Source organism: Thamnophis elegans, chromosome 10 (assembly GCF_009769535.1).
Source record: "Thamnophis elegans isolate rThaEle1 chromosome 10, rThaEle1.pri, whole genome shotgun sequence".
Classification (NCBI taxonomy): domain Eukaryota; kingdom Metazoa; phylum Chordata; class Lepidosauria; order Squamata; family Colubridae; genus Thamnophis; species Thamnophis elegans.
The window spans coordinates 6,609,833-6,632,978 of NC_045550.1; the positions used below are offsets into that span (position 1 = coordinate 6,609,833).

The 23,146-nt window shown below is 42.3% G+C and overlaps 1 protein-coding gene across 1 annotated transcript; it reads left to right on the top strand.

Annotated features, from left to right (window-relative positions):
- Positions 1-2,706: 2,706 nt before the first annotated feature.
- NKX1-2 (NK1 homeobox 2) lies at positions 2,707-3,871 on the top strand. Its single transcript, XM_032225583.1, has 2 exons — positions 2,707-2,779; positions 3,213-3,871. The coding sequence occupies exons 1-2, from the start codon at positions 2,707-2,709 to the stop codon at positions 3,869-3,871; spliced, it is 732 nt and encodes a 243-aa protein (XP_032081474.1).
- The last annotated feature ends 19,275 nt before the right edge of the window (positions 3,872-23,146 follow it).

Sequence of the window (23,146 nt, forward strand, 5' to 3'; positions counted from 1 at the left end):
CCTGCGCCTAACCGGAGGCCGTCCGGTTGGAGGCAGAAGCACGCCAGGGACCCACTTGCTATTTTCCGTAAGGAAATATGAGCGGGGCTTTGAATGAAGTTAAGAAAAGGTGGGGCGCGTGGTGTGTGTGTGTGTGTGAGAGAGAGAGAGGGAGAGATGGAGGGAGGGAGAAAGAGGGAGAGAGAGAGAGAGAGAGAGAGAGAGAGAGAGAGAGAGAGAGAGAGAGAGATGCTTCTTCTGATAAGCAAAAATGGGAGAGACCAGATTGAACCAGATGGATATTTCTTCCCACAGCCCCAGGTAGGGGTGTGTGTGTGTGTGTGTGTGTGTGTGTGTGTGTGTGTGTGAGTGAGAGTGTGTGTGTGTGAGTGAGTGTGTGTGTGTGAGAGAGAGAGAGCTTGGAAGCTGGTCGCAGGGATGATAAACGGGACAGCATGCCACGCGGTAATCCAGCAGGGAAGACTTTTTGAAATCCAGCGCGGTGGATTTCCTCCCGACGAGCAGCGGCTAAACTTTCATTGGGGGGGGGGGGGCGGAAAAAAGACCCCCTGTAACAAACTAAATAAGAACCGGTCGATCTCAATGGCTCTTTTTTTTTCTTAAATAAAAGAAGCACGTTTAAGTGTTACTCGCCAGTTTAGCTTTAACTGAAAGGAGATCCCGTGATTCAAGTTGGCGTGGGAAATCAGCTCCACTCGAAAGCTAATCTCTCTCTCTATCTATCTATCTATCTATCTATCTCTATCTCTATCTCTATCTATCTATCTATCTATCTATCTATCTATCATCTATATCTATCTATCTCTATCTATCTATCTATGCTATCTATGTATCTATCGTATCTATCTATCTTATGTATCTATACTATCATCTACTATCTATCTATCATCTATCTATCTATCTATCTATCTATCTATCTGATCTAGTCGTCTGTCTAATCTATCTATCTATCTATCATCTATCTCTATCTATCTATCTATCTCTATCTATCTATCTCTATCTATCTATCTATCATCTATCTATCTATCTATCTATCTATCTATCTATCTATCTATCTATCTATCTATCTATCTATATCTATCTATTTATCTCTCTCTCTCTCTCTCTCCCTACCTACCTACCTACCTATCTACCCCTCTCTCTCTCCCCCCCTCCCTCCCTCCCCCCCTTCCTCCCTCCCTATCTATCTATCTATCTATCTATCTATCTAATCTGGCCTCCTTCTGCCCTGATCCTCTTCGCGGCCCCCGACCGGGTCTAGCTGTCCTTGACTGAACCGGAGCGCTGCTAATAAGGGCGCTCGACCCGCTTTGCGGAGCCCTCGGAGCCCTTCGCCGCATCTCGGGGAATTGAGGGCCTTGGGCCCGGACGGACCGCGGTCTTCTTTAAGAGACCGCGGGAGAAGGGCGAGCAGAGAATCGGTTCGCGAAAGCTGAGACTTCCAGAGCACTCCCCCCCCCCCCGCCCTCCGCCCCATGCCCGGGCTTGGTAGGCAGAGGCGGCTCTGGGAGCCTGATTGGCATCGGGACGCGCTGGGCGAAGGACAAGCCAGATAATTGTTCCTGCGGTCTCCCCCCACGAGAGGATGCCTTCGCTCCCCCTCCCCCTGTCCTTGATCGATATCCTATTACCGACTCCCGCGTATCTCCTTCCCACAGCTTGCAGGTACCGACTTCAAATCTCTCTGCCGACCCGCTCTGATCCTCATATTGTTCGATTAAAACTTAACTTTAATAGATGACACGTATCGATCTGCCCCTTCACAAATCTGAAACTCTATTAGGTTCGGGGTAGAAGAAGAAAAGGGGGATGGAAAAGAGGGGAGGGGGTGGGGAGCTAAGAGCCAGATTGACTTCTTCTTGAAGCAATCAAGCAATCCAATCAGTTTTTAAAACATTTTGAACAGCCGATGCTTAATGTTATAATATTTAACTGCGGCTTCTCCCAATTTTCTCCAGTTAGATTTCTTATTTCTCTGATTTGAAAAAAAACTAACTACCTAGAATTTCAGAAAGTTTGATGGGGTTGTAAATTTACCTTAAAAATAGCATTCCTTTGGGTTCATATGTCCCCTCCCTCTAAAAAAATCCGCCTTTTACCTTTCATACAACCAAGATTAGATTGATACAACTTGATTGAAATTAACACTTTATGGATTAAAGCCAGCCTTTCCTTCCCATAATATAAATAGCTGCAGAAAAGTTTTGAGATGAAATGAATTGTGTGTATTTTATTTTCAAATTTGGGTCACATTGCCAGAAGATGTATGTGTGACACAGAGAGAGAGAGAGAGAGAGAGGGAGAGAGAGAGAAAGAGAGAGAGGTTGGATGGGGGACATGGGAAAGAGAGATGAGAGACAGAGAGAGAGGGGGGAGAGAGGGAGGGAGGGAAGAGAGAGATGAGAGAAAGAGATGAGAGAGAGAGGGAGGAGAGAGAGGAGAGAGATATGAGAGAAAGATGAGAGAGAGAGGGAAGAGAGAGAGATGAGAGGGGGAGATGAAAGAGAGGGGGGAGATGTGGCAGGGAGAGACAGAAGAGAGAGATGAAAGGAGAGAGAGCGGGAGGAGCGAGAGGAGAGAGAGAGAAGGTGGAAATGAGAGAAAGAGAGGAGAGAGAGAGAAAGAGAGAGATGGGGGAATCAAACAAAGCTGGAAGGTGCATTACTTGAGTTCCTCTGCGCTTTCCTTTTTCTAAATATGGGCAATATGGCCACATCTTTGCTCTGCTTATACTTGGAAGCTCTGATTTTGCTGAGCGTAATTAATATTGACGCTTCAGGTTAATGTCCTATTTCTTCTGGCATATGTTCCAAAGTTTCTGAGCCCTAGAGAAGGACTCTGATTGGCTTTAAAAATGTTATATATCTATATCTATATCTATATATCTATATATCTATATATCTATATATCTATATATCTATATATCTATATAGATATGTCTGTCTGTCTGTCTCTCTGTGTGTGTATTCATTTATGTTTTTTCCAGACTTGTTACTTATCCAATCATCTTTTTCTGCTTGTGTCTGATTCTATTATCTATATCACCTGTCCCACATATTTTTTTCAAAAAAATATAATGAAGAAAAGACTCCCTATCTGAAGCATATTGAAACACATGTATGCATGGACAATTCAGCTTTCAGTCAGAAAGCAATAGTCAGGTGCAACCAAGGACTTCCTAATTGACATCAATGCTGTTTTATGTTTTGTAGACGTAAACATTGATGGAGAAAGAGGAGAAAGTGATACAGCCACGCTGGAGGCATCTGAACAAGAAGAATCAGACCGGGAGAGGAGCCACCTCACTACCGTAGGGAGACCTGCTTCCCTCCATTCCCTTGACTTCCCTCCCTCCTCTTCCTCCTCGGATCTGGATGAACCCACCTCACCAAGGTTGTCCAAACGGCGCCGAGTGGAGCCCAGCTGTGCCAAGCCTCGGCGAGCCAGGACGGCCTTTACATACGAGCAACTTGTGGCCCTGGAGAACAAGTTCAGGGCAACGCGATACCTGTCGGTGTGCGAACGCCTCAATCTAGCTCTGTCGCTCAGCCTGACGGAGACGCAGGTCAAAATCTGGTTTCAGAACCGAAGGACAAAATGGAAGAAACAAAATCCTGGAATTGATGGCCTGGCCCAACCAGGAAACAACAACGTTGTGACCCCGGCGGTAGGAAGTAGCAGTCCCAGCCCAGCAGGGCCCAGTTCCTTGGCCTATCAGACTTTCCCGCCTTATGCCGCGGCCAATCTTCTCTTTCCGACCGCAGCTTCCCTTCCCTTGGTGGCGGCGGCCGCCGCCGCAGCAGCAGGAGGGGCCTTCCCTTCCTTCCTTCGCCCTGCTTATCTGACTCCGTTTTATAACCCTCACCTCTAGAAGGATCAGAACCCAGACCAGCCTTCCTCAATTGGACAGCCTACGGGAACGGCTGAGGATGATGGGAGTAGAGTTGATACAACTGGAAGGTTCCTTAGACGGGGGAACATCTACCACAAATTACGTTTTCTTTGCATCTTACATAAGATCATCTCTTCTAACTGGATAATGCCACCATTACCTAGTTCGAGGTGTTTTGAATGTTGTGATGGCAAAACATTAAGAAAGGGGCCCTCTAATCTCCCCTTCCCCACATTTTTTGAGAAAACACACAACTGCAGTTTAAATAGGTGAAATCCTTTTGGAAGTAGATTAACTTAATTCAGGAATATGGATGTATTAAAAATGGAACCAGAGCTGCTATACAGTCCAGTACTTGGTGTTTATATGACTGTTGGTCAAGTATGAAAGAAGGCACAGATCCTGTGGATTTAATAGTCAACAAGGGTGTCCCATTCCAGTTGTCTTCCTGTAATTTAATGTCCTCTGATGCACTGAATCCAGGGAATGTCTGTTCCCACCTGTGTTAAATGTGCTAGCTAGATGCTAAAGCAGGCTGTTTTTCCTCGTGACCTGTCAAAACCGCACTCGACTAAGCCGCGCCCGATTAAACCGCGTCGCTGACGTCATCAACAGGGCGACAACAGCCAGCGCGGAGAAGGAAGGGCGCTTTAAATAGCGCTTTGAAAGCAAGCCGATTCAACTTAAGGTAAGAGTTAGGTTTAGGGTTAGGTTTAGGGTTAGGTTTAGGGTTAGGTTAAGGGTTAGGGTTAGGGTTAGGTTTAGGGTTAGGGTTAGGGTTAGGGTTAGGGTTAGGGTTAGGTTTAGGGTTAGGTTAAGGGTTAGGGTTACGTTTAGGGTTAGGTTAAGGGTTAGGATTAGGTTTAGGGTTAGGTTAAGGGTTAGGTTAAGGGTTAGGTTTAGGGTTAGGTTTAGGATTAGGTTTAGGGTTAGGTTTAGGATTAGGTTTAGCAGGGTTAGGTTTAGGTTTAGGGGTTAATTTTAGGTTTAGGGTTTACAGCGTGCTTCTGTCTCTGTGCTGTTGTCGCCCTGTTGATGATGTCAGCTACACGGTTTAGTCGGACGCGGTTTAGTCGAGCGCGGTTTTGTGGTGGAACCATTTTTCCTAAGGGCCAATGCTGCATGACTTTGCTTTGCCTCGGAAGTCACTCCAAAAAGAAATACAGGATATGTGTAATTGTGGAATATGCAAAACGAAGATTGGAAATGAAGGCAATATTTTAATAAAATGTGTATTGTACTATATTCTCTTATATTTTAAAGCAGCTGTTCTCATGTGGTGGGAGAAAGGCTATCTAAATCTCAAGAGGTGTGTAATTAAAATAGAGTTAAAACCGGGGAACCTCCTGCAGGTTAATTCACAAAATAAGTCTGGCTTTCAAATGACGCATTAATTTCTTTTTTACTGAAGTTTTCCAATTGCCTGAATTTGCACAGCATGCAAACAAGTCAACTTTATTTTTAAACTAATATGCTGTGTGAACACAGCCTTATAATCTAGGAACTTTGCAGTCTGCCCTGTTAAGTGACTGTATTTACACACTGCACTAAGTGAAAATGTTTTTAATTTGATTTGGCCTGATCAGAGGTGGGTTCCTACCGGTTCGCACCAGTTCGATAGAACCGGTTTATCAAATCTACCGAACCAGTTAGAAGAGGTTCCACCAGTGGACCCGGAAAGCCGGCCACACCTACAGAAGAGGTTCCAAAAATTTTTGAAACCCATCACTGGGCCTGATGATCACTTATGATCACAACATTGTAGTTAATAAATATATTGCGAGACCGCCTACTGCCATATACCTCCCAACGGCCGATAAGATCCCACAGATTGGGCCTCCTTCGGATGCCGTCAGCCAGTCAGTGTCGGCTGGCGGGCCCCCGGAGGAGAGCCTTCTCTGTGGCTGCTCCGACCCTTTGGAATCAGCTACCCCCAGAGGTCCGGATCTTACCCACCCTCATGGCCTTCAGGAAAGCTGTTAAAACCTGGCTGTTCTGGCAGGCCTGGGGCTGTTGACCTTATTGTTAAGGTCCAGCCCCGATTAGAACGAATGCGTGTTGTGAATTTTTAACTATTATTTTATTTTCTTTTTTTCTCCCTTCTTTGTAAGCCGCCCGGAGTCCTTCGGGATTGGGCGACCTATAAATTTAATAAATAAATAAATAAATAAATAAATATTTTATAGCTTAATGTGATATGCTTGCCCAACAAGTCAAACTGGTTAAAATTCATGGCTTAGTGCAATGTATACACCCAGTCATGGTGACAACTAGGTATTCTGAGAATACTATGGGTTTGTTGTTTCTTATAATTACCAGTGCTAATTTGCTCGCATATTGTGCAAAGCAAGGATTGCTTTAACAATAAAGTATTGAATAAGGCAACTGGCTGAGTTTCCCCTCCCCCTTTTTGAACTGTGAGCCGCCCTGAGTCCCCCCAGGGAAAAGGGCGGCATACAAATAAAGGGAAAATGAAAATAAATAAAGGGAAATTGTGCAAGTTCTAGTAAAGCATGGTTTGCAAATCACAATGTCAGAGTTAAACCAAAGCCAGACATACTGTAGATGATTTAATATAGGGATTCACAAACTGGCATATGGCCATAGGAGATAGCAAGCAACTTTGAATTTTGAATTTGAATTTGAAAGTTTATTTATATGCCGCCCTTTTCCCTGGGGGGACTCAGGGCAGCTTACAACTCAAGGGGGGGGGGAAACAAACATTTAACACGTAAGAACAATACATAATTAAAAGCACAACTTTCATACCATTCGGATGGGTTACAGTCTTTAGCCCCAGGCCTGACGGGATAGCCAGATTTTAAGGGCTGTGCGGAAGGTCTGGAGGGTGGTGAGGGTACGAATCTCCACGGGGAGATCGTTCCATAGGGTCGGAGCTGCTACCGAGAAGGCTCTCCTCCGCGTAGTTGCCAGCCGGCATTGACTGGCAGATGGAACTCAGAGGAGGCCTAATCTATGCGATCTAATTGGTCATGTGCAGGTAATTGGCAGCTGGTAACTTTGAGGGAAATCACATTTTTTTTTGAGTATGTGTAGGCATGCAAACCGGAGAACTGTCGAAACTCGTTTCAATGTTGTTGGGCCAAACTGGATTACAAAGCTCGAGAGTGAGCTTTGACTACTGCTTTCTCCAAGATCACACAAAGGGTCTTTCTTCACGGCATCGGCCTGGATTAGGAGACATACCATATATCACTTCTATCTGATTTGGCTGACTGGGAGAAGCAGTAGAAATGCTGCCAGCATCAGAAGACAGGCCTGGGGATAAACGAATGCCAGAGGGGCCCTGTTTTCTTTTTGCAACTGCTACCCAGATTTTTAGACTAGCCTTAGGGCCACCCATATGTTGCTTGAGCCAAGCTTTTGGCAATAAAATCTAGTCGTCCTCAAAACGAATGAGAAGAAAATTGTTCAATTCTCCAAACTCACGAAAAGGTCTTACCTGGGCAGAACTATAGCAATAGCAATAGCAGTTAGACTTATATACCGCTTCGTAGGGCTTTCAGCCCTCTCTAAGCGGTTAACAGAGTCAGCATATTGCCCCCCCACAGTCTGGGTCCTCATTTCACCCACCTCGGAAGGATGGAAGGCTGAGTCAACCTTGAGCCGGTGAGATTAGAACCGCTGAACTGCAGATAACAGTCAGCTGAAGTGGCCTGCAGTACTGCACCCTAACCACTGCGCCACCTCGGCTCTGGAACTGGAATTATTGGGCTGAGGTGACCAGAACCAAAATTATTTATCAGTCTTTTCTGGACTGAGTGCTGCGTACAGAAGTCTGATGACATCCCGCTTGGTGCTCACATTCACCTCTGCATCTCGGTTGGAGGAATTTGGGAAAGATTTGCCATTTGTGGAAATGCATCTTTTACAAGCGGCGATCTAGAAGAATTACAATATGCTTTTAACTTTTCTTTTTTTCATTTATGCAGTTGGCTGGGGAGTTCCTTTTAAGGATAGGGGCTACGGCAGGGGTGTCAAATTCAATTTCATTGAGGGCTGCATCAGGCTTGTGTTTCACCCCGGGAGAGGGGCTGGTGGGCATGGCCAGTTTGATGTCACTTGTGTGAGGGGCACCTGTGGTGCTGTGCCAGCGAAAACAGGCTTCCAATCCCTGTTTTCGGCTGGGACGGCCTCCTGCAGCCCTCTGCTAGTGAAAACCGATGTGGCTCCCCCTGAAGCTCTGTTTTCACTGGCAGAGAGTTGCAGGAGGCTGCTCCAGCCAAAAACGGAGATTGGGAGCCCGTTTTCGCCAGCAGAAGGCACTGCAGATCAGTCCTTTGCTGTTTCCAGGGTAGCCTATCAGGCCAGATCTAAGCACCGCGGGTCGGATCCAGCCTAGTGGGTCTTGAATTTGACACCCCTGGTCTAAGAGATGTTTGCAACTTAAAAAGTAATTGAATTTCTCATATGTGTTGTTTTATTAGAGACTACAACTGGTCCAGAATGCAGCCGCGCGAGCGATATTGGGTGTACCTAGATACACCCATGTTACACCCATCCTCCGCGAGCTGCACTGGTTCCCGATCAGTCTCCGAACGTGCTTCAAGGTGCTGGTCATCACCTTTAAAGCCCTACATGACTTAGGGCCTGGATATCTACGGCACCGTCTTCTGCCACATACCCTCCCCAGCGACCGATAAGATCTCACAGGGTGGGCCTTCTCCGGGTGCCGTCAACTAGACAATATCGTTTGGCAGCTCCTCGGGGGAGGGCCTTCTCTCTAGCTGCTCCTGGCCCTATGGAACGAACTACCCCCAGAGATCCGGACCCTCCCCACTCTCGCGGCCTTCAAAAAGTCTATTAAGACCTGGCTTTTCCGGCAGACCTGGGGCTGTTGACCTCTTGAATGAGGTCCAGCCCCACTACGGTTGAGTGTGTTGTGCTTTAACCTACTTTGTTTTCTTTACTTTTTTATACTTTTTAGTACTTTTTAAATTGTCTTTTATGTAAGCCGCCTGGAGTCCTTCAGGATGGGGCGGCATATAAGTTTATTAAACTTACTTAATTTATTGACAGCAGCAGACGCATGGTAGGGCCAGGCAAAATGAAGGCAAGAGAAAGAAGATGTTTCTTCCACAGGTCAGAGAGACATTGGCACAGCAGACCATCCAAATGTTTCCCAAGTAGTTCTCTGATTAGAAAAAATAATTGAGCTCAGCTCAGGTTTTGGATACCTTATTTGAAGAAGGATTGGAACAAAAGTGGCGCATGGCTGCCCACACGAAGTTTGACATCTGTGTTCCTTCTTTACAGTACCGTATTCCTATATTGGCTTCACAAACCAGTAGCTAGTTTGCTCAAGAAATAAAGCCTTATCAAGTTTGGAGAGAGATTGAACCCACAGCTATCCATCAATATCATCCCGCAACCACAACATATTATTTATCACTTAGTCCTTAGCATATTTATTTACAAATTGACGATCTATCTAACATAGGCAAAGCCAACCATAGGATTAGAGCCGAGGTGGCGCAGTGGTTAGAGGGCAGTACTGCAGCCACTTCAGCTGACTGCTATCTGCAGTTCAGCGGTTCAAATCTCACCGGCTCAAGGTTGACTCAGCCTTCCATCCTTCCGAGGTGGGTGAAATGAGGACCCAGACTGTGGGGGCAATATGCTGACTCTGTAAACCGCTTAGAGAGGGCTGAAAGCCCTATGAAGCGGTATATAAGTCTAACTGCTATTGCTATAACGGGGGAGGCAATGGTGAAGTTGTCTATCATCTTCGACACGGTTAAGAAGAATCCTTCACCAATTTTGATAAAGCCAAGGCAGAAGCTGGGAATGAAGGCACACATATTTTATGGGCTTTATGTATACTAAGAATATAAAAAAAGGAGCAAGGCTCACATGATCAAATCTGCAATCTTCACTTTTTTGTTGCTATAAATCCCACCCTGCTTTCTCTGTCTCTCTCTCTCCGTCAGTCTCTCTTTCTCTCTCTCACACACACACAGATACACACACAAATACACACACACACCAGTGGTGGGTTTCAAAAATAGTTCGAACCTACTCTGTGGGTGTGGCCTCCTTTGAGGGAGTGGCTTGCGCCCATGTGACCGGATATGAAGATGCCGACGACACTTGTCAGAACCACCTTAAATTACCTCTCACACAGCACTGGCATGCATAAGAATAGGATGTAAACTTGTTTTTAAAAGGCATCTTTGGTTTGCGTTAAAACAACTTCAACACACGCAATGTTCTGATTGCACCACAAACGCAGTAGTCATCCTTGCCTTTCACAGAGGCACTGAGTTTTATAAATATGAGCATGATAGTGTAGAATAATCATAGCCAAGGACCAGTGGTGGGTTTCAAAAAATTTTGGAACCTCTTCTGTAGGTGTGGCCTGCTTTCCGGGTCCACTGGTGGAACCTCTTCTAACCGGTTTCTGTAGATTTGACGAACTGGTTCTACCCGAATAGGTGCTGAACTGGTAGGAACCCACCTCTGACACATACACAAATCCACACACACACACACACACAACACACACACACACACACACAACCTTCCTTCCTTCTTTTCTTTCTTTACCAATCAAGGATAAGATTTCATGGGTCTGATATATTGAATCCATGATAAACTGTCTATCAGTCTTCAGGCATCTGTTAATTTTATACTGCCAAAGATTTGCCACCTTCACTGTGATAGATTTTGTCTGTGTGTTATAACTGGAAACTGAATGATTTGAGCCTTTTAAAAGCAACCCATGCCCTCTAGTGGACAGTCCAATAAAGCATTCACATTTTAATTCAACAAATTGCAGAACCTACGTTGCCTGTGATATTTCTTTTTTTAACCAAAACCTTTTGATCAGGAAAAGAGATGATCAGATTAAAATGTATTCAAGCAGGTATATTAACTTTTTGACTGTCTATTCATTTGTGAATATTTCAATATATAAATGAGAAATGTGTGGCATCTGAAAAAGCTAACACGTTTAAGATGGTTCGCCAACAAATGCGCGATTGACAAAAGTGCACTGTTGAAACCGCGGTGAGAAAACCGCGAGTTCAAAACCACGCCGACAAATGAGCGCAGAAGCGCGCCGACAACAGCGCTCCTTCAATGAACAAGAATATCAACCGAATAACCCTAACCCTAACCCTAACCCTAACCCTAAACCCTTCAATGAACAAGTAATATCAACCGAATAACCCTAACCCTAACCCTAACCCTAACCCTTCAATGAACAAGTAATATCAACCTGAATAACCCTACCCTAACCCTACCCCTAACCCTTCAATGAACAAGTAATATCAACCCGAATAACCCTAACCCTAACCCTAACCCTTCAATGAACAAGTAATATCAACCGAATAACCCTAACCACTAACCCTAACCCCTAACCCTAACCCTTCAATGAAACAAGTAATATCAACCGAATAACCCTAACCCTAACCCTAACCCTAACCCTTCAATGAGCAAGTAATATCAACCGAATAACCTAACCCTAACCCCTAACCCTAAACCCTAACCTAACCCTAACCCTAACCCTAACCCTTCAATGAACAAGTAATATCAACGAATAACCCTAACCCTAACCCTAACCCTAACCCTAACCAGAACCCAACCTAACCCTAAACAGAACCCTGAACCTAACACTTACATTAACTTAAATCACGTTTTGTGGCACTGGTTTTGTCGGCGTGTTGTTGGGGCGCGTTGTTGTGGGAATGTTGATGACGTCGCGGTTTTCTCGCCCCGGTTTTGTCAGCGCACTTTTGTCGTGCGCGCATTTGTGGGTTACGGTTTAAGATGCCAGGGATACTCACTAGACTTTATCACACTTTGCTACTGATTTGGAAGTTTTTCCTGTTGAAACAGAAGCATGGTGGTTTTAAATGTGATACCCATGGAATCACTGCCATAATACCTCTCAAGCATGAAGCTGACAGGGGTGACTTTTTTGGCTTGGCTTACTTTGCAGAATAGAGTTAAAGGGACCGGAAAGAGTTTGGCATATCCACTGAAACACCTTGCAAAGAAGACAGGACAGAAGCATAGTAAATAAGGCACAATAACAAATTTTATTTAAATTTGAAGTTTTTCTTTCTCCTCTGATGTTTTGTAAGGACTTTGCCCTTTTTCAGAGAGAAGACACATTCTCAAGGCAACCACAGTGTTATTTGTCCTATTCTGAAGATTTTATGAGACCGTGAGAAATCCACTTATACTCACTTAATCTACTTATAGTTGGGTTCAATGGGAAAAAAAGCATTGCATCAGAATGTCTACTGAGACAACCTCATCTCTTTCCTTACAATTTTAGGACATGAAGTTTAGGAGATTATTGTCTTGCAAAAATGAAGTTCTATGCAGAACCAGAAAATATTTAAAATTCTATATCAGGGGTAGTCAACCTTTTTATACCTACCGCCCACTTTTGTATCTCTGTTAGCAGTAAAATTTTCTAACCGCCCACAGGTTCCACAGTAATGGTGATTTATAAAGTAGGGAAGTAACTTTACTTTATAAAATTTATAAAGCAGAGTTACAGCAAACCCCTACCCGCCCACCATGAAAGCTGGAACGCCCACTAGTGGGCGGTAGGGACCAGGTTTGACTACCACTGTTGTATATACTTTGCTTTCTATAAGCATGTTAACTTAACCACAAAGCTGATTTAATACATTAGCTTTTTCTGGCCTATATTGCCTACCATTGACACAAAATTATAGATCTCTAGGAAAATTGCATAGAAGTTACATGCATTGAATTTGTTTATGTCTGTTTTCTAATGGGACTCACAGTCTGACTTCGCTTTATATAGGTCTATATAAAGGATAGAGACCTACAGAGAATATATGAGAAACTTTTCCTTTATGGGATGGGTATAAGAACACAGACAATTCAGTGGAGATAGCATCTTTTTCTTTGTTTCTTTACAGCAAGAAAAACACAGAGAATGTTGATGGAAGCCCTGAGTTTTGGTATAGGAAAAAATAAATATTTTGTGTTCTAGGGGTAATTACAGAAAATCCTGGCAAGGAGGTAAGAGTTACAAGAACTCAGGAGCTGGAACAGAAATAGCAGCCATGGAGACCAACCAGCGAGCAGAGAGGAAGAACAGCCTACACTTCCTAGCAATCCTCAAATATACCTCCACTCATGTTCTCACTGGACCTCACTTCCAAGATAATGGTAACAACATGTTATTATTGTTGTACCCTTTACTGCTGTGGTGTAGCAGCGGTGGGGGAAAGTGCTATTTTTATTTCTACATCTTAAGTAGCATAAGACTCTGTAAATCACGGGTTAGGGGTGAGCTAAGGCCATTGTTATGTAATCATGAGGGGGGAAGTGCTGACAGGACGTTATGTTGCTCTGTAAATTTCAGGTGAGGAGGGATCTTTGCAGAGGTGGGTTCCTACCAGTTCACACCAGTTCGGTGGAACCGGTTCATCAAATTTACCGAACCGGTTAGAAGAGGTTCCACTAGAAAGCAGGCCACACCTACAGAAGAGGTTCCAAAATTTTTTGAAACCCACCACTGCCCCCCCACATACAACCGAGAGAGAGAGAGAGACAGACAGACTGACACAGAGAGAGAGAGAGAGAAAGAGAAAGAAAGAAAGAAAAAAAGAAAGAAAAAGAGTGAGAGAGAGATGACAGAAAAAAGGGACAGAGAGACAAAAGGAAGGAAAGAGAGAGAGAGAGAGAAGAGAGAGAGAGAGAGAAAGAAGAAAACACATGGCGGGCAAGCCACTCCCACCAGGTCACATGGGTGGCAAGCTACTCCCACAAAGAAGACCACACCTACAGAGTGGGTCAAAATTTTTTTTGAAACCACCACTGGACTTTTGAAAATTAACATTCTATCCTGAAGAAAGTCTTATATCTAAGGTGCTTCCGAATGGAGCTGTGTGCTAAGTCTACTAGTCAAAAAGGTATCTTGTCGTCCTTCTCTTCTCCTGCCTGAGCAATTTTCTTTTCTCGTTTTTTAAAAAAAAGTGGGAAGAAGCCGAAATAGGAAATATGAGAAGGATGTGTCCTAACTCACTAACTCATCCGGCTACCCAACTCCATCAAATTTCACCAATGAACTGCATAATTGTCTCGTATGGGAAGATTCCTAGTTATAAGGAGCTGAGGTGGCGCAGTGGTTAGGGTGCAGTACCGCAGGCCACTTCAGCTGACTGTTATCTGCAGTTCAGCGGTTCTAATCTCACTGGCTCAAGGTTTACTCAGCCTTCCATCCTTCCGAGGTGGGTGAAATGAGGACCCGACTATGGGGGCGATATGCTGACTCTGTAAACCGCTTAGAGAGGGCTGAAAGCCCTATGAAGCGGTATATAAGTCTAACTGCTATTGCTATTCTATCATTGATTCTTCCTTGGAACTGCTTTAGCTAACTGTTACATTCTCATACTTTAGAACAGGGCTGGATGAGTCACGCGCTGGCATGGCCACTCCCAGTTTTCGTGAAGGGGGGGGGGAAGTCCCTGATACGTCACATAATGCCCGCCCTGACGCCCTGACGCCTCTGCTTTAGAATAATGTTTTCCAAATGCCCAGAAATAGTTTATTTAATCTAATTGAACACACCCACACATCTGGCTGAGTTTTCAACATGGCTTCAAAGAAGACTAGACGATTCCTAGAGAACTGATCTTATCAATTGCTATTACTTTGATGGGTGGATGCTGCCTCCGGGCATAGGGCAAGCCACCAACGTATATGCACAAGAGAAAGGTCTGCTTTGATCTCTTGCTTGTAAACTTCCTAGATGGTAGTGTGCAGGTTAATCTTTAAGAACTGGTTCCGCTGGCTTTACTGCTACTGTAAGCAGCAGCTTCAGAACAGTTGGTCAATGTGTTAGACCAGTGGTAATCAACCTTTTTCTACCTACCGCCCACTAATGGATCTTTCTTGATGGAAAAATTTCTTACTGCCCACCAGTTTTGGGCAAGTGCGGAATATTTTTAAGAAAGGAGGGTGTTCTTTTAAAAAAAGAAATGTACGTTCCTTTATCTTTTTGTTGTATTTATGCTGATAAATAAATAAAGGGAGACTAGTATAGATCTATTTCAAGCTATTTAGCTCTCATTAGCTAGCCATACCCTTACTGGGATTTGAACCTGGGCTATATTACATACTAGGCAGACATCTTAGCCATTAGGCCACAGGCTCTTATCCGTTATCAGCCAAGCCAGGGTGAAAGGTATCTATTAGATTTTTACAACCCCCGGTATGCCCAAATTGGGAGGAAGATCACTACTTCCATTCTCTGTCCTTTGGCTCGTCACAAGAGACCATCCAGGCAGAAACCCAATATTTTTACTGTTGCCTTTTTGTTACATTTGTGTTGTATTTGTGCTGATAAATAAATAAAGGGAGACTAGTATAGATCTATTTCAAGCTATTTAGCTCTCATCAGCTAGTCATACCCTTACTTTATCTTTTATTTCTACTTTGTGCATGTTTATAATGTTTTTAACTTTATAAAGTTTAATTAGAAAACAATAAAGTAAATTGAAATTAGCTTTACTAGGGATTAATATGATCTTGAGGCGATGCTGTGAGACTAAATATTGATATCTGGTTCCATTTTCGTAAGGAACACTGTATTAGGTGCCAATTTTTATTAAGTGTCACCATAAAAAAATTCCTTTTCCTGCCTTCTTCTTCTTACCTTTCTTATAGTATTTCACTATATCAAGGATCTCTTTTTCTCTCTTTTTTATTTTCTCCTTCTCCTTCCTTTACTTATTTCTTTCTTTCATTTTATAAGATAACAAAACTTAATTTATGAGCCAGACTAAACACTGCTTACTCTCCTCCTTTATTTTATCCCCCTTTCTCTATTTTTCTTCCCTTTTTGTTATTTTTTAAAATCTTTTCTTTTTTATCTCCTTTTTTTTTACCTTCCTTAGGGCAATGTACAAAAGTAAGGCTGAGCTAGTTAGCCCACTTATATTATTAGCCAACAACAATTCTCTCCTGCCTATAACTATTCTTTCTCCTATTTTGCAACTGCTCTGCTCCGCTTATTTTATAAGATAACAAAACTTATCTGCCTGTCCCTGCTATCAGTTTCCACTCCTCCCCTCCTCTTCCCAATGAACTGACAGCAACCAGGTCTGACACACTCCCGAACCGTTTCCCCAGTCACCGCCACCACCATCTTGTTTTTGAGTTTTGCACATGCACAGAACAATTTTAATTGAACTGTGCATGCGCGCCGCGCACGAGCGAACTGGCAATAAAGCCGGTCAGAACCCATCCTTGGTCCTGTAGCTTGTTGGTTATAATGCCTTGATAGAACTTCCCATGTTGTGGGAAGCAGCTTATTGATGAATAGTTGACTGTTACTGTTCCCTTGAGGGGGTCTTTCAGGATCAGCTGTCCTTTCTTTTTAGGACAGTGATATATGATTTTGAAGACAAGTATGAGCATCCTGTTCAATTAATGGAAAACATGGCAATATCAACCTTTTAAAAAAGCTATTTTACTACCAAACTAAATTAAGTTTGGTTACGTACTTTCCCTCTATCTTCAGACTTTGAAACATTTTATAATGGAGAGAATTGAGCCTTTTTGTCAAAAGACAATGAACTTCACTTTGTTTACCAAATCCAGTATTGTGTGTAGCAATTAAAACTAGAGTCAATTTCATCGATTTAATTTAAATTTAAATCCCATTTCTTTTCAATGTAATTCTATTAACATTAAAATGTAGCATGTTTTGATTGACGTTTCAAAGAAATGTCATTTTCTTAATTGAAATATGTCTCTTTAATGTTTTAAGGATTTAATTTCATTGCCTTCAATTTAATATAATTCAGTTTAGACTAAATGGGATTTTTGTTGTCCCTAATTTACATCCTCATGTTCAATATGTATCTAAGGCTCACATGCTTATAAGGTAGGGAGGAGCAGCAGTAATGAAAAGAAATCCTTTATTATTATTTGGAATCCAGCTTTAGTGTTGAAGGATTCATCTTTTTAGATTTTTTTTTTAAAACCCTGCCAAGATGAAGAATATTTGGAAATTTGGCATTTTTGTGTGGAATAACAGAAATGGAGACAAGTTCTCTTACCACTTCAGTGATAGTTGGGGAATGTGCTCATCTCAGTTATTTTTGTGCAACAATGGTTAGAGAAAATATGACCCCTTCTCAGTGGTGGGTTTCAAAAATTGTTTGAACCTACTCTGTGGGTGTGGTCTCTTTTGTGGGAGTGGCTTGCCACCCATGAGACCGGATGGGTGTGGCTTGCTGCCCATGTGACCGGATGGGAGTGGCTTGCCCCCCATGTGACCAGATATGAAGATGCCGACGACACTTGTCAGAACCACCTTAAATGACCTCACACACACTGGCATGCATAAGAATAGGATGTAAACTTGTTTTTTAAAAGGCATCTTTGGTTTGCGTTAAAACAACTTCAGCACACGCAATGTTCTGATTGCACCACAAACGCAGTAGTCATCCTTACCTTTCACAGAGGCACTGAGTTTTATAAATATGAGCATGATAGTGTAGAATAATCATATCCAAGGACTAGTGGTGGGTTTCAAAAAATTTTGGAACCTCTTCTGCAGGTGTGGCCTGCTTTCCAGGTCCACTGGTAGAACCTCTTCTAACCGGTTCGGTAAATTTGACGAACCGGTCCTACCGAATAGGTGCGAACTGATAGGAACCCACCTCTGCCCCTTCTGATGAATAAGGAATATTTTCTTTTTTAAGAATATAATTAATAGCCTGGACTACTAGAGTATCATTAGATCTTGGAGAAGACAATCAGAGGGAGACTTAATTCTTTCACTGTCCTGCTCTGTTCTTAATAAACATCTCTCTCTCCACATCTTCCCATTGTTATTTTTTGACAGAAAAAGCCTAATATTTTAGAAAATTCCAGGCTTGGTGAATGTGGAGGCTGTGGGAGAGAATGAGATTATGCTTGAGCTGTTCTGAAGAAGATCATATATTTTTGTTTTTAAAAATATTACATTGATTTCTCCATTACAAATTAATAAATATAGAGAAGTAAACAGCAGACTGCATGTGCATGAGTAATTATGGCTATTGATTGGGGAAATTTAGAGTATTAGTACCATAAAAACAATTACTAGGTTGCAAAAATTATGTCTGGATACTACACACCAAGTAGGAAAAAAGACTCCTTGTATGTATGGCTGTCCTTAATAAGTTACAGCTCCTTTGTGGTAACAGCTACTGAAATAGAAATGCAAAAAATAAAATTTAATCCATGCATCAGTTGCACAATCCTACAAAGTATTGACCAGTGTTTTTAACTCTGTCCTATCATGACCATTTAACTGCATGTAAGTAAATTGACTTTTGGTTAATGTTCAGACATTCTTGCACAAAAGCTGTCAAAAAGTGTTTGCGACAGAGCTCCGTCGAGATAATCACACTGACATCCATAGGATGTTGCTTTTGTAAATGGGACACAGAAACTACCCCTGGTATCTGAGGTCTGGCTGGTTGTTGGCTATACACTTAGTTGTGTTATCTTATCTGTTTACTTAAACATAGAGCATATCGTCAAGTCTGGAACACTTCCAAACAGAATGTAATATACTGGATTCTAAAAAGTAAAGCACAAACATATGTGACATTAGAAACTCTGGATAGCATTCTTTGTATTATAATAAATCAATCCAGCTCTGTTTCAGGGTCCCCTTACTCATTCCCATACTGCAGTGGTGGTATTCAGCAGATTCTGACCAGAGAACTGGTAGCAGAAATTATGAGTAGTTTGGAGAACTGGTCAATACCACTTGACTGGCCATGTCCTCATCTATTCTCTGCCACCTGAGTCCCAGCTGATTGGGAGGAAATGGAGATTTTACAGTATCCTTCCCCTGGAGTGGGTAGGGAATGGGGATTTTGCGATAACCTTCCCTGCCATGCCCACTAAGCCGCCTGTCAAGCCATGCCACACCCACCAAGCCACACCCATGGAGCCGGTAGTAAAAAAATGAGCCGAGGTGGCGCAGTGGTTAGGGTGCAGTACTGCAGGCCACTTCAGCTGACTGTTATCTGCAGTTCAGCAGTTCTAATCTCACCGCCCAAGGTTGACTCAGCTTCCATCCTTCCGAGGTGGGTGAAATGAGGCCCAGATTGTGGGGGCGATATGCTGACTCTGTAAACCGCTTAGAGAGGGCTGAAAGCCCTATGAAGCGGTATATAAGTCTAACTGAGAAGAAGAGAAGAAGAAGAAGAAGAAAGGAATCCCACCACTTCCATACTCATATGTGGGATGGGACACTGAAACTCTGTGCTAAAAGTCTTCTCTGATAACATCATCAAATAAGCCAAACGTAGTTGGTTAAGGAGATGACTTCACTGCTATCAACAGCAAAACAAGAAATCCATCGGGTTCATCTGTGAGGTAACAATAGCACTACTGCGCCAAACTATCCTATTTAGATATTACTCTCTAAAGTTCAATTGCAATTGTTTAAAAGTTTAGACGAATTAGTGCCAGGTAGCATATCCCAATGGAACATAGTTTCAGCAGAACAAATAAATACTGTAGATCTGGTCCCATTTACCGGTACGTCTCTTGGATGGCTGGGAGACATATTTTTTGGTTTGGACACAGTACAGTATATGTCCTTCAACTAGAGGAGAGGAAAGCACATTGGGATCTCATTCCATGCTCTTGGATATATCAGAATGATATTGCAGAGTTATTTTGGTCTCTTTGAATATGCCCCATGTTTGCTCAGAATTAAGCTTCACTGCATTCAATGGTTTTTATCAGATAATGGCCATAGGCAGGACTATAACCTAAATTGCAAAAAGGCAGTGCTATTTAAAATTTCTTCATTAGTAATCATACCAATATTTCAGAAACATATTTTCGTGGAGAATGTTTTCCTTAAATGGTACAGTTAATTACTGTTTTTTTTTTATGGCAAGATTTAGGCTCAATTTTTAAAGTAGAGATTCTATCATCAGAAAACTGAGTTTCCCAGCTGTCAATACGTTATACCATGGTACACATCAGGAATACCTCTTAGATAATTCCTGAATTTCTAAATGTCTAAAACTGATTTGTCTGTTTTTTATTAAATTCCTTTATTGTTGTGTTCCCGGGATCTGTGGGTTATGTGTATGAATTGGAATATAGTTTGAAATCATGATTTGAAGTCATGATATACACTCCCAATTATATCCTGACACATGCATTCATTTTTGTTTTTACTAGACATCAGTGGCGATATCAGAGTCTGATTTCTGATGATATACATAAAAAACAAACATACCATGTCATAAATTATTTTAAAATAAATTATTTGTTTATTTGAGAGGTCCTTGGTGCTTTTTGAGCTTGGTTGGTTTCTTGCACAGAATTCATTACACAACTAAGTAACATCATCATCAGGAGCCGAGGTGGCAGTGGTTAAATGCAGCACTGCAGGCTACTTCAGCTGACTGCAGTTCAGCTGTTCAAATCCCCTAGGCTCAAGGTTGACTCAGGCTTCCATCCTTCCGAGGTGGGTAAAGAGGACCCGGATTGTTGTTGGGGGCGATATGCTGACTCTGTAAACCGCTTAGAGAGGCTGAAAGCCTATGAAGCGGTATATAAGTCTAACTATTGCTATTGCTATTTCCTCTGGAAAAGAAAAGGCTTGCTTTCTAGTTGCAGTACTGTTTCTACACACAATCCAGTGGTGGGTTTCAAAAAATTTCGAACCTACTCTATGGGTGTGGCCTCCTTTGTGGGAGTGGCTTGCCGGCCATGTGACCTGGTGGGAGTGTCTTGCCGGCCATGTGTTTCTTTCTTTCTTTCTCTCTTTCTTTCCTTCCTTTTGTCTGTCTCCCTTTTTCCTTTTTTTCTTTCATCTCTCTTTCACTTTCTTTCTTTTTTTTCTTTCTTTCTTCCTTTCTCTTTCTCTCTCTGTGTGAGTCTGTCTGTCTCTCTCTCTGTGTGTGTGTGTGTGAGTGGTGGGTTTCAAAATTTTTTGGAACCTCTTCTGTAGGTGTGGCCTGCTTTCCGGGTCCACTGGTGGAACCTCTTCTAACCGGTTCGGTAGATTTGACAAACCGGTTCTACCGAATAGGTGCGAACTGGTAGGAACCCACCTCTGACCCAATCTCTGTAATATAGACTTAAAATAGAAAAACTAGTAAGGTTTTTCTTGCTACCTTTCGTATTTCCATGCTTTCTTCCCTTCCAGTGGCTGAGCTTTATGTGGTTATTATGATTACTGTAAATTATGAGTTCAGTCTTTTCCTGTAGCCAAGACACTCCTCATCCTTTGTGAGAAGCTATACTGTGATATTTTACCTTCAGAACATTTATAGGTTTGCTAGGCTGTCAAATACCAGTACTTTACAGTGGGAAGCTATCCTAAGGATTACAGAAATTTATTTAGATTTGTAGGAATCAGGCCAGATGTAGAAACTATTTCTTTTGAAAGGAAGATTAGGTTATGCTTCACTGTATATTTACTTGCTTGGAAATAAATCCAATTAAACTCAGTGGAAGTAATTTGCAATCCATTGGGTCTTCAAGGGGAGATTTACTTGAGATTTTTCACAGATGTTTCCAAAAGTATTTTTTTATGGTGGTGGTGAGATCTGAGGATATTTTATCAGCAAAGTCTCTGGTGTTGTAATTTATTTCTGAGCCATGAAACATAGCCAGGTTGGCAAAAACTAGGTAAGCAAATGCTAAGAAGTCAGTTAAGGTCAGGACCTCAAAAGGACAAAATGTACAAAATTAAAGAAGAGAGATAGGTGGAAGGGAATATACAGCGCAACTGAGTGACAGAAAGTAGGCATGAAGGAAATTGCTGCAAGGAAAAATTAGGAAATAAAAGAAGTCTTTATGCACAAATAGGTCTCTCATAAAAACCTCTAGGTTATTACATGAATTGATCTTCCAGGTCTACATCACTGTGAAATGAAATATTAAGGCTAAGTACTTTACAAAACCTGCTAAAGCCAAATAAACCATATTGCTGTAACTTATTGAGTGATGCCCTGTGGGATGTTATATGAGCATGGTTTACATACAACGAGAGGCATCTCTTTTGCCTTAACATATACATATGCACCAGTGGTGGGTTTCAAAAAATTGTTCGAACCTACTCTGTGGGTGTGGCCTCCTTTGTGGGAGTGGCTTGCCGCCCATGTGACCGGATATGAAGATGCCGACGACACTTGTCAGAACCACCTTAAATTACCTCACACGCAGCCCTGGCATGCATAAGAATAGGATGTAAACTTGTTTTTTAAAAGCCATCTTTGGCTTGCGTTAAAACAACTTCACACACGCAATGTTCTGATTGCACCACAAACGCAGTAGTCATCCTTACCTTTCACACAGGCACTGAGTTTTATAAATATGAGCATGATATTGTAGAATAATCATATCCAAGGACCAGTGGTGGGTTTCAAAGATTTTTGGAACCTCTTCTGTAGGTGTGGCCTGCTTTCCGGGTCCACTGGTGGAACCTCTTCTAACCAGTTCGGTATTTGACGAACCGGTTCTACCGAATAGGTGCGAACTGGTAGGAACCCATCTCTGATATGCACCAAAGACAAATTCCTTGTATGTCCAATCACATTCGGCCAATAAAGAATTCTATTCTATTCTATTCTATTCTATTCTATTCTATTCTAATAACATTAAAAAGTATATAGGAATGACATTGTTAGTATTAATTCAACAGAGAACATTGGCGTATGCAGAAAGAGGAAACAAAATATAAATCAGGAATTTTACAGTAGTCTCCAACAAAAACTACAGATAATTTCAAAACATGACTAATTTTGTAAAGGACGAACTGTACAACCTGTGTGTATTCCGATCTGTTAGGATTACAACTTGCTACCAGTTTCACCTGACTGATAACCAAAGAAACTGCTGACTTGGAACTCTCGGATTCGGGAAACAAATTAGATAAAGAACAAATTAGTGAATATAATTTTCCTCTACATTCCTTAATGCCTACCTACTGTCTTCAATGTAGACCTTTGAGAGAGAGATGTCATCAAATTGTATTAATTTATGCACAGACTTTAACAAAAATTTGCAGTGTTATTACAGGTGAATAATATACAAAAAATGGCTCCAGAGAACATTTTCAGGGAAGACAGCACAGGGAAATATGGGGTCATGTAAGCTGTTGGCCTAGAAAGCAGAAGACCATGAGTTCTGGTCCTGCTTTAATCATAGAAACCAGCTGAGATGTCTTTGGGCAAGTCCCTATCTGTTAGACCAGCTTATCTCACA